The sequence below is a fragment of the Nanorana parkeri genome, unplaced genomic scaffold (genome assembly GCF_000935625.1).
Source record: "Nanorana parkeri isolate BGI_ZX_2015 unplaced genomic scaffold, ASM93562v1 scaffold600, whole genome shotgun sequence".
Lineage (NCBI taxonomy): Eukaryota > Metazoa > Chordata > Amphibia > Anura > Dicroglossidae > Nanorana > Nanorana parkeri.
The window spans coordinates 618,800-631,404 of NW_017306868.1; the positions used below are offsets into that span (position 1 = coordinate 618,800).

At 42.8% G+C, this 12,605-nt stretch overlaps 1 protein-coding gene across 1 annotated transcript in view; it reads right to left on the reverse strand.

Annotated features, from left to right (window-relative positions):
* Positions 1 to 12,605, reverse strand: part of MED25 (mediator complex subunit 25) — a 58,555-nt gene that overhangs the window by 9,827 nt on the left and 36,123 nt on the right. The window contains 2 exon segments of the mRNA XM_018562787.1: positions 9,120 to 9,203; positions 9,310 to 9,420. Of these exon segments, the coding sequence (XP_018418289.1) occupies positions 9,120 to 9,203; positions 9,310 to 9,420 (195 nt within the window).

The following is a 12,605-nucleotide window of genomic DNA, read 5'->3' on the forward strand; positions in this document are numbered from 1 at the left end:
GGTACGTGTTAACTCTGTTTCCAGGAATCTTCCAGGACAGCCTATGAAAGATGGATCTGCCCACCTGAAACAGGAAACACATCATCCACAATAAATAAAAAGACAGCAGCACATCCCTACCTCAGTCAACAGGAGAACTGGAGCAAAAACAATCAAGAGAATGTAAATCACCAGAAAATATTCAGGGAAGGGATCCCTGCTGTCCTGGAAGATTCCTGGAAACAGAGTTACCTGGTACCTAACTCCGGTTTTCCTCAGTCATCTTCCAAGACAGCCTATGAGAGGACAAGCAAGAACCATACTCATTTATTCAGGGTGAGACAACTGCCTGCAGGACCTTTCTACGAAATGCCTGGTCCTGGTTGGCAAACACTTCAATCCTGTAATGTCTGATGAAGGTCTGGAAGCTGGAACAGGTAGCCGCTCTGCAGATCTGATCTGGAATAGCACCTGCTCTTTCAGCCCATGAAGAAACCAAGGCCCTTGTTTAGTGTGCTGTAGTATTGCCTGGCAATGCCAGGTTCTGAAAACGATTGCCAATTTGATCCACTTGGCGATGGTGCTTTTGGAAGCTCTATTGACCTTTTTTGGACCCGTGATTGCTGGATCTTCTCCAAGAACTAGTTTTATTTAGACGTGTATTACTTGCCATTTGGATTGGTACAAAAAGATGGAATGATTACACCTTGTGACTTATGGAATGTGGAAGCTATTTTTGGTAGGAAAGCTGGTCTCAGAATGATTTTATCCGGAAGGACCATACAGTAAGGGTCCGCAATGGAGAAAGCGTGGATCTCACTGACTCTCCTAGCTGAAACTATAGCCATCAGCTGTTTTCAGGGTGTTTTAACGGAACAATCCTGTATAGGTTCGACAGGTAGTTTAAGAAACCCCTGAAGGACAATTGACAGGTCCCAATATGAATAGCTTTTACTTTTTGGCAGACGCACCCTGCTTACTACTGTCAAAAACCTTTTAACAAGAGGTTCCTCAGCTAACTTAATATCCAAAAAATTGGAAAGAGCAGCTACTTGCACCTTGAGAGTGCTGCATGGTAAGTTCATTTTCACCCCTGCTGAAGAAAGTCCAGCGCTAATGCCACCGTTGACTTACTTCCTGAACTGTCTGTCACCCGCCATGAGGAAAAAACTTTCCACACTTTTTGATAAATGGCTGAAGGAGTAGGCTTTCTACTGCCTAGCAAAGTAGATACTACTCTGTCAAAAAGGTCCTTACTGATAAGGATGTCCCTTTTAGAAACCAAGCTACCAAACGCTGGGCCTCAACCTGAGGGTGATGGAGTAACCACTGATGCAAAAGATCTCTCTTAACTGGTAATAACCAGGGGGATTTGCAGCTCCATTCATGAACAGCCGTAAACCATGGCCTTTTTGCTCCAAAAAGGTGCAATCAAAATCATTGTGGTCTCTTCTTTTGGCAACTTCCAAATGACTGGGTATCAGATTGAAGGAGGGAAAAGCATAAACCAGATGAAATTTCCAGGGGTGCACAAAAGCACCAACTCCAACTCCCAAGCCACCATCATTTTCATCTAAAGAGAAAAAAGTATTCACTTTTTAGTTTTTGTCGCAAAAAGATCCACTTCCGGAATGCCCCAATTGCAGGTTGACATGTGAAACGTCTGAAAATCCAGCTCTTAACTGCTCAGAAAATATGCCAGAGTGTTCAGCTTCTCCTGCAATTGGCTTGCTGTAAGAGACAACAGGTTACTCTCTGCCCACGGAAGAATGTCCTATGCTAGCGACATCAGAAGGTGCAATCTGGTGCCCCCCTGCTTGTTTATGTAAGCCTCTGCAGTGGCGTTGTCCTGCAGTACCTGCACATGATTCTCCCCCAATGGATGGTTCAAAGTGCAGAAAAGCGAGTTTTATTGCCTTCGGTTCCCTCAGGTTTGAAGACCTGTGGCTCCAGGTGCGGTCCCATTAACCCTGAGACGTGCTCCTGGAAGTTTTCAACCACAAAGCTCTCCTAGGAGAATTCATAAGAGCAGTAGTATGGGCCGAATACTTAACTGATTTGGCAGAGGCATCGGCTATGTAAGCTACCGCCTTGAATAACAATATTTGTTCCCTGGTGGTGCCCGACTAAGTGTAATGGGAGCTGGGATAACCAGACATTCAGAGTTCTGGCGACCCAGGTGATAGCCAGGGCCGACTTAAACCCAATACCTGCGGCCTCCCAAGCCTTTTTGAATAAAGATTCTGCTTTTCTGTCCATGGGATTCTTTAGAGCTTCCATGTCCTCAAAGGATAAATCCGAATTTTTGGAAATTGTGGAAAGTGATGCTTCCAACTTAGGACATTTTCCCAGATTTCCGAATCCTCTTTGGAAAAAGGAAACCTGGGTTTTAAACTAGAGGGAAAAAAACAACCTTTTTTAACACATCCTTGAGCAACTGATGCACTGGAAAGGAGCGATTTTTTTAAAACTTGGGGCCCTTTGTACATTCTTTCTTGGACAGAGAGCTCCGTATGGTCCTCCTTCAAACCAAGGGTATCCCAAATGGCTTTTAAAAGCTCATTGGTTTCCTGCAAGGGGAACAAAAACTTTGCTGGGTTAGTCACTTGATTTTCCTCAGACTCGCCACAAGCACCCTCTTCTAAGTCTGCGGAAGAATACGATGTGCCACAGGGAGCCCCCAGCTGACTAGACTCTTTGCATAATCCGCAGAAGGCCCTGGTGTGGCCAAAAGGCTTGTACTCGGTCCTGCCAAATTCTGAATGATAGAGTGAAACAATTAAAATGTGGACACCATCTCATCTCTCATGGAATCTAAAAGACCTTTGAACATCCCTGCAGATTCCTTGGCAACCAATTTTTCCAAACAATATTGGCACAATGGTTTGGACCAGGATGAAGACAACTTATCATTGCAGGAAGCACATCTTCTACTCTTTGGGCACGTACTGGCTGCTGCTGGCAGGGGCTTATCCTCTGAGGCCTTGATCTAAACAAAAAAATAGGAAGGACTCTGAGCCTGCCAAAGCTGTGAAAAAACGGCACCAAAGTGGATAAAAAAAACCTGAAAGGTGCATAAACCAAGCCAAGTACCTTTGGCCCAGTGAAGTAGGACCCCAGTGCAAAAAGGGTACAGGTTGGGAAAATTATCAAATAAAGACCTGGTTGAGCTGGTGCCTTGATCCCCCAGATCAGAAGAAGCGGCATGTGATGCCGTGTCCGACAGCATGACGTATACCTGGCAGGCTGAAGTTGCGCTCCTGCCCCATTCCTGGCGTCCCTGCTTGCCGGTGTGGATTGCCAACAAGGCACAATATGGGTGTTCTGCTGTGACTCGTCTCCTCCTCTGGTAGCGTGGCCCAAGCATTGGCACCAGAGGCACCCTTGAGGGCTTGATTATAATGCCCCCACATCACTGCACACACACCTCGAACTGTAGATTGGACAAGCCGCCACCCGGCTTCCAGAAGTATCCCCAGATCGGAAGTGCATCACTGCCCTCTATGACGTCACATCCAGGGACGCATGGCCCACAGATCACCTGCGATCAGTAATCAAGCAGGTAAATGGCATCACCACGGTCCAAGGGGGACATGAGGGACAAAAGAACAAAGCCCTGGGAACCACCTGCCCCTCCCCCCGGGCCATCCTGGAGCCGATGCAACACAAGCGAAGCCCTCATGGTCATTAACACCAGCGAGGATAGTTGCCTCTCCTTCAAACATGGAGCGGAAACCTCTGGGCAAAAAGATGGGGGAACCGTTCCCGGAAAATGGCCAGTGCATGAGGCTCTCTAGGTCCACTGTCCCTGTGAGTGAGAGCAGCATGCCATGGGAGGTCCCTGCAACTATCAAGAAGGTGTAGAGTACAATAACAAACGTTATGATGCTTCTGTTCAGCCGGAGGAAACACAAATAAATGAGGTGGGAGTGTGCTGCTGTCTTTTTATTTAATGTGGATGATGTGATTCCTGTTTCAGGTGGGCGAAGCCATCTATCAAGGCTATCCTGGAAGATGACTAGGGAAAAAACATTGCGGGTAGCCTGCAGCTTAAATAGTCACCTGAAGGACCTCATGTCTAAAGCTTGTATCCACTGGTGCATGAATATCCACCTGATAAAATTTCAAAAAGCCATGGTAAAATTCACAGATCTGGAGGAGTGTTCTATTACTGGAAAAGGTGGAGCCATATCCTTATAGGATCAATAAAGCCTCCGGGTTTTTTTGCATATATCTACTGCTAGCAAGCAGTAGATATATGTCAAAAATATATTTTTTTTAAAGTTAACAAAAGGAGTCTAAAACTTACCTGCGTCTCCGCCGCGCGCTCTCGTCCGAAGATCTGAAAATTCTCGGGCAGCCGCAAAGAATCAAGGGGCGGGCAGATGCGCAGTAGAGATCTTCGGCCGGGAGACGAGGAGAGACACAAGGTAAGTCAATGGAGGCAGCGTGCACCCGCATAGACACCGTGGGACAGGAAGAGACAGGAATCAGCGCTAGATTGGAGACTGGCATCAGTGCTGAAGGAACGCCTGAAAACTACAGGAAAGAAGAAGATGTTCGGATCAAGAAGTATAATTTAAGGTAAATCCTTACACCAGCAATATGGGGGGGGACATTTTAGGCTTTAATGTCACTTTAAGCTGTTAGGTTTGAAAAATGTTTAAGGAAAGAAGCTACTGTAAGGTAGACCCAAGCAGCCCTAGCCACATCCAAGCAATGGAGAGAGACCTCCAAAGAATAAACTGGAGCAGGACAGAGCACTGGTATAACAATATCCTGTTTCAGGAGTACGGCAGAGGCCACTTTAGGGAAAAAAAGGTCTAGGTCTTAGGACAACCTTGTCCTTGTGCAGAACTAAAAAAGGCTCAATTACAGCCCCTGCATTCTAGGTCATCTATCATTGTGATTTTATATATGAAATCCTGCATAGCTGTAGAAATCTTCTCTCTGGATAGAGCAGAGGAGGAAGCCACACCTGACAGATCTAGGGAAGACTCCAAGGAGTTGTTGGATTCAAGCAGAGGACAATAATCCAAGATGTGTGTGCCAGGTTGATAGATTAGAGATAGATTAATGACCGAGGCCTTTTTAAAAAATTTTACACCCATGATATAATTCACGTTTTAGGCCTGAAAATTACTTCAAACCCCCAAACATTATATATTTTCTAAAAGCCAAGACCCTGTAGAATATAATGATAGCAGTTGTAATTTTTATGTTGCACAATCTTAGCGCAACTTATCAAACCCAAAAATTTAGTGAAAAATGCAAAAAGTTACATTTAGTGCCCCAAAACACAATGAAATACCCATTTTTTTTATTAAATAGAAAAGATGGAGGTTACAACGAGTAAATAGATACCCAACATCCCCAGGTTAAAAACTGTGTGCTGAACTGTCTGTGAAACGGCGACAAAATTTTGTACCCCAAAAAGTCCATAGACGATGCTTTAAAATCCCCTACAGGTCATCAATTTAGAGGCACGTGTGCGCGGCGATACCCAACAGGTCAAGCAGTTCAGCAAAAAAGGCAGTTACAGTTAATCCCTTTCTCTGCCCAACAATGTATGCTGAACGTCCCTGGCAGTGGGCCCCTTTAAACCGACTCTGTTTCACTGTGTTAAGCCGGCATTTGGCTTTACACTGGAAGCAATTCTGGCGGCTCCAGGGGCCAGTGAAGACTGCTATTCCCACCCCCTCCCAGACGACACCCCCACCTTGATTACCAGGCTCTGCTGTCCCTCCTGTGGGCCTGGGATCAGCACTATGGGTGTTGGCTTGTAAACCCACCTATGTGATAGGAAAAAAATAGTAAAAAAATAATAATATAAAAATATTATAGTATTTTACACTACATACTGTATGTTAGGAATCACCGTGTGCGAGAGTGAAAGCAACAATTCTACGGCCAATATTAATGGTTAACCCTAAAATAATGACCTGTACGGGCGTTTGAAGCGTTTTCCATGGACAATTTGGGGTACTGCATGTTGGGTATCTATCTACTCGGTATAATCGCATCTTTTACATTTTACCCAAAAATGGGTATTATATTGTGTTTTTGTGCACTAAATTATGGGTTTAACCTCCCTGGCGGTCTGATTATCCCAGTCTTTTTTTTCTTTCTTTCTATTTTTTACTTTTAAATTTCCCGCCGGTTCCGCCCCCCCGCGACACGGCGCTCACAGGGGAAGGAACCCGGAAGACGCATGCCGGCATCAGCCAGAGGACACAGCGGGGCTCGTAGGGACAAGGTATGTGACGCACAGTGTAATCCCGAGTGTGGCTCGGGGTTACCGCTTTTGGTACTGAAAATTAACCCCGAGGCACACTCGGGATTACCGCCAGGAAGGTTAATAAAGAGTTGCGCTAATATCATGCGATGTAAAATTTTGTAACTGTATTCAATAGGGATTCTTTCAGGAAATATAGAACTCTTGGGTGTTTTAAGTAATTTTCAGGGCTAAAATGTGGATTGTAACGTGGGCAAAAAACGCCTTGGCATCGAAAAAGGTTGAACAATCCATATTATGTTGGCAGATGTTCTGTTTACAATGGTCAGCTTTAATTCATATGGCTAAAATCTTTCTTGCAAAAGAAAAAAAAAAAAACATTGTTATAACGCTTAAAAAGTGTTATCTTGAGTGGGGCTTTAACCTCTTGCTGTCCGTCCTTTGAGCTAAAACGGACGGGCGGCGGATTCACATTTGCGGGTTGCCGTCATGAGGCGGCTTTTTTTTTTCTGCTCGCACGGGCAGAAAAAACACGCCGGTTCTTTACAGTCGTTACCGGCTGTTTGATATACATAGGATCGGCGGCTCTATAGCCTGCCGATCGTATGTATGTGCTGTCTTTGCGCGCCCCCCCCCCTTGAGTGCCGCCACCCCTCCTGACCCCTCACCTTCAATCCCGGGATCTGCTAGCCCATCTACGGCCCAGGACCGGCTCGGGAGGGTGTCAGGAGGTAAGATGGGAGGGAGATCAGCATCTTCCTCCTTGCTCCACCTGTCAGTCCTCTGGCGGCTATAGCCAGAGAGAAGAAGCTGATGAAGCAGATCTGTGCGTCATCAGCTTCTTTTGGTGTCCCCAGGTGACGTCTTAGAGACCCCTAATGTCTCCATAAAGAGGACCTGTCAGTGTACCTGTGCTATCACATAGGGAGATTGTTATCCCCCTATGTGATAGCAATAACAATAAGTGTAAAAAAAAACATAAACAGAGTAAAAAAATAATAAGTCACATATAAAAAAGTAATTAAAAAACCCCCCAAATTTTTAAGTCCCCCACCCCTTCATTTACGCACATATATACGCGTTAGATGCGCCAGCGTGCAAAAATGACAAGTGCGCTACACATGTTACATATCGCCGCGAACGTCGGAGAGCAATAATTTTAGGGCCATCAATCACTGATAACACTAAACTGATGAGCGGTAAAAGCTTTTAAAGCGTCTCCTATGGCCAATTTTGGGTATTGTAGTTTTTTTAGTTTTTGCACGCGCGCGCAATTTTAAGGCTTGACATGTTTGGTGCCTATTTACCCGACGTGACCCCGTCTCTTATATTTGACCAAAAAATTGGGTAATAATAAATGTTTTATCATTTAATATAAAGGAAAGGTTTTTTTTTACATTTTCGGTAATTTTTCCTTAATATTGTAAAAAAGAAAAACCCCAGTGGTGATTAAATACCACCAAAAGAAAGCTCTATCTGACCCTAAAAAATTGTATAAAATTCATTTCAGTACAGCGTTGCATGACGGAAAAAATGTCAAAGTACAGCAGCGCTGAATACTGAAACATGGCCTGGACAGGAAGGGGGTATAAACACCGCAGACTTGAAGTGGTTAATGTGTTCGCCTTTTACTTTAAGTCCATTTATAAAAATGGTTTGCTGCCGGAATCCACAGGCAATAAAAATGATGTTACTACGATTTTGTTAAAGCTAGTGACAGAAAGCATCTTATCACAAACATCAAGCTGATTATGCCAAAAGTTACACTTTATGTAGAACCAAGGTCAGCAGGAATCGGTCGAAATTCCATCTGAGGGTGATCATTACATCAACTTTTGTTGAAAGGACAAGCTGGAAAATTGTAAGCTGAAAGGTGCTTGAAAACCAATCAGCTGGAATCACTGTTTGGGTATTCTGCGGATACTGCTGTTTACAGCTGGAGATTTGTTCACCGATGCCGCTAGCATAGATGGGGGAATCAGTCAGCCCTGAAAGCTGAATGAAAAACTCGTCATGTGTACCCAGCATAATCTATATTTCCATAACGCAGCCAAATTGGGATAACATCTACTTCATATTTGTTACATGTTCCCATTCACATAGCATAAGCTAAAACATATTTTAAAAAATACGTCTAGCAGATTAAATTGCTTTTACCTGGGTTAGGGCTTTTTAAGGGTTAACATTTCTACTTGCTTTTCTGTCTTTGTAATGTTAGGATGGGTTGTGATGAGTCTATTCATTATAATTTGTAAAGTAGATATGAACATTGTCTTTCCTAACAAAGGGTTAAAGGATTACAACCTTGGTTTGTGCACTGTATGTTAATGAGAGAAACACAATCCTCAAATTAGAGTCCAAAGTCTTTCTATAAGGTGCTCAGAAAAAATGTGGATTCACCCATCGTGTCTGCTGCAACAAAAGATCTAAAATGTAAGATATATTTTGTTATGTTGTGCGAATGGGAACACAAACATATGGAGGGGTTTTCTCAAATGTGACTGTAAAAGTGGAAATACACTTAAAATCAGTGTAAGTACAATGTCTACATGCTGTTGGTGGGATAAAACTGCTTAAAGTGACAAAGGCAAAAAATCCCCCCCAGTACCTTACGTCTCTCCCCATCTCTCAGCCGAACATCTGAACTGCGCATGCACCCGCCCGAGAAATGTTCAGATGTTTGGACTGGAGCGCGTGGCAGAGACACAGGTAAGTATTAACCCTTTGAAAAAGTTTTTGTTTTGTTTTGCATATATCTACTCCTTGCTAGATATATGCAAAAACAAATGAGGGTTTAATAACCCTTTAATGATGTGCCAGAGGCTATAACTGCAGGGAAAGTGTCCAATCTTCAATATACTGCAAAGATCCCCTCTTTCATCCACTAAACAATGAGGAAACTCACCAGGTTCTGTGCTCGCTGCTGTTCATCCATCATGGTAACCTGACTGACAGATGCCATGCCTGGTGCTACCTGCTGTCCCGGCATCTGTAGATCAGATGAGATGATGGTAATAGAAACACTCTGGTGTAAATAAATATTATTGCACAATGCACAGCATAAGCATTCACTGGTACACTGAAGATGAATGTACCTGTTGTGATACAGTCTGTGTCACAGGCAAAGCACCGGGCTGTTTAGATAAGAAGGCCTGAGGGTTGCTTTGTATAGAAACAGGATTCATAGACTGAGCTGTCCCCATTTGCTACAACACAAAAACAGAACAAAAAACATTAACATACGACAGCATGAATCTGGAAATTGATAAAGAAAGGAATTGTAATAAAGTCTCTTTACTTGATAGGTAAGCACTTAAAGTGCATCTAAAACCAAAACTTTTTTTTCGTTTTTGAAATAGTGATGAGTTACGACGTCAGGTTTTTGTTTCTTGAATATACAGGAAGCAGGAAGAGTGACACACCAATGATCAGAGAGTACAGAGTGATGTTTTATTAAATAAAGAAAACACATTTTGGGGGTTTGGACACTCACGCTTCATCAGGGCTACAATACAAGAAAATAGAAACGAAAATGTTGAATATAAAATGCAATAAAAGAATAAGAGAAAGAGCAAATCAGGAAAAAACTTCCAAAAACTAGTTTAAAAACATATCCTATATTCAGGGCTTGAAAAATGTTAGGGTGTCTCACCAGTCAGTCAAAAATTTTCCCCAGTCAGAATGACCAGACATTAGCTTTGCAATTTATATAAAAAAATGTTTTGGGACAGATAGCTTTATTTTGGAGGTATATAATCACCACTAGGGGTGGTTTATTCTTTACTATATAATGAAAAAAAAAAAAAAAGTTTTCCCTACGTAATGTTAAAACACATTTATTCTTACCCATATTTTTTGTAAAATAGACGGGGTCACGTCAGGTAAATAGACACCAAACATGTCAAACCTTAAAAATCGCAAAAAATGACCACATCGAAAATCGGCCATAGGCAACGCTTTAAATGCTTTTACCGCTCATCTGTTTGTGCAGCACAATAGTCGTTTTCTCACGTAGGCGCACCAGCCGCATGTTTGCGTTTGTATGTTGGGGGCGGGGGACTTTAAAAAAAAAAATGTCATGCTTCTTTAATTTTTTTATTACTCTTTTTTTTTTACACTTAACTTTATTGCAATCACATGGGGGGGCTAAGAAGCTATGTGATAGCCAATTTACATGACAGGTCCTCTTTATGGAGACATCAGGGGTCTCCAAAACCCCTGTCACCTAGGGACCCCCAAGAGAAGCTGATGAAGCAGAGATCTGCTACATCAGCTTCGCTAGCTGGGAATGACAGCTGAATGCGGAAGTGAAGTAATATACATCACTTCCTGCATTCAGGGACCGGAGTGGAGATCAGAGGGAGATCGTGTACCGATCTCCCGTTGATCTCCTGTCACAGAGCAGCCGTGCCGGTCTCGGCTGCACCGGGCACAGCGGTTCTCGGGAACGGCAGTGACAGCTGCTGCTAATACAAGCGATCGGGCATCTCTAGAGATACCAATATAACATAATTGACTCTTGTCAGAGATATTTGCCAAAATGGGTTTGGCATAAAAAAAAAAAATCAGCTTCATAACCTAAATTGTCCATTGTTGTGTGTATGGGGTGAATTGGTTATACTAGTTATGTTGGTGACATTATTACAACATTGCTGTGTTTTTCTGATGGCAATTACAGAACGGATACGATTCTGATCTGTTTTTATGGCAATTTATAAATAATAGGATAGAAAATGGGTTGTTGTTTCCCTAAGCCTGTCGGGTTTGCATTGTGTTGTTCTGTTTTATTTGCTTTACATACATTTGATTGAATAAAGGTTTTGATTTTAATGATCTATACAATTATGAATGTCTTAACAATAAATGTAATTATTCTTCATTTTATTGGGTAATTTTAGCAATGATGATGATATTTTGGGAACCACTGTTTACATGGTTATTGTACAACAGGAATATATGATTTAAAACATTTTTGTTTTGTTTTCACAGTTGTTCCGGTTTCCATTATTCATATGGTTATTATATGACCCAAACATGTTTAAAAATAATTGTTTTTAAATGTGTTTTGTTTTTCTTATTCACTCATTCTATATAGCTTCTACAATTCTGCAATATGCATTTTAAGTTCAACATTAACATTTATATTTACTTGTCCATTTGTGCTGACTTTATTTTCATTGATAATTTAATGAAACATCTCTGACCATTGGTGTGATGAGAATACTTTTGCTTCCTGTATTCCTGTATAGCAGGGGCATTCCGAGGTGGAGCCGAGTGACAACTCGCCGCGCCTCACCGAGACAGGAAGGGACATTCACCCGGGACCCAGGATAAGGTACGCTGCCGGGTCCCCTCCTCTCTCCTGCAACTGTCGGGCTCTCGGTCTAGGGCTGCAGCTAACGATTATTTTCAAAATCGATTAGTTAGCCGATTAACGATTAATCGGATAAAAAAAAATTGCTCCAGTGATGGACTACTAGTTTTAATTGAGATTGTAGCCCATCACGGGAGCAAGCTTGGAGCGGTGGAAGTAAAAAAAAACGTGTGGTGTACAATATACAGCTGCGCAATGCAGAATACCAGCAGCTTTAGAGGAATACAACAAATGGCAGCAATAGTACATTATACTATAATGTACTATTGCTGGGATTTGTAGTCCTCTGTAGCTGGTGTTATTCTGCATTGCGCTGTATAATTTATTATTGCTGGGACTTGTAGTCCTCTATAGCTGGTGGTATTCTGCAGTGCGCTGTTTAATGATTAAACGGCGCAATGTAGAATACCAGCAGCTATAGAGGAATACAACAAATCCCAGCAATAGTACATTATACTATAATGTACTATTGCTGCAATTTGTAGTCCTCCCTCTATAAATGGTGTTATTCTCCATTGCGCCATATGTGTTATTGCTGGGATTTGTAGTCCTCTATAGCTGGTGGTATTCTGCATTGCGCTGTATAATGATTATAGGGCGCAATGCAGAATACCAGCAGCTGAATAGGAATACAACAAATGCCAGCAATAGTACATTATACATACAGTGTATAATGTATTGCTGGGATTTGTATTCCTCTATAGCTGATGGTACATTGTGCTATATATTATACAGAGCAATGTACCATCAGCTATAGAGGAATGCAAATCCCACTATCCCAGCAATACATTATAGAGCACCATGTCGGGGGAGAGAGTGCAGGCTTACCTGAGCAGATTGTGGGCCTATCTGGCTGCTGCCTTCCCCCCTGCCTGCTCTTCCTTCTTAATGGGTGGGCAGCGACGAGCCCGTGAGGCGGGGAGGAGAAGCGGCGTGTCTGTAAGGCGGGAAGAAGCGGCGTGCGACGAATCCGTATGGCGGGAAGAGAAGTGGCGTGCGACGAGGTGACGTGCGGCG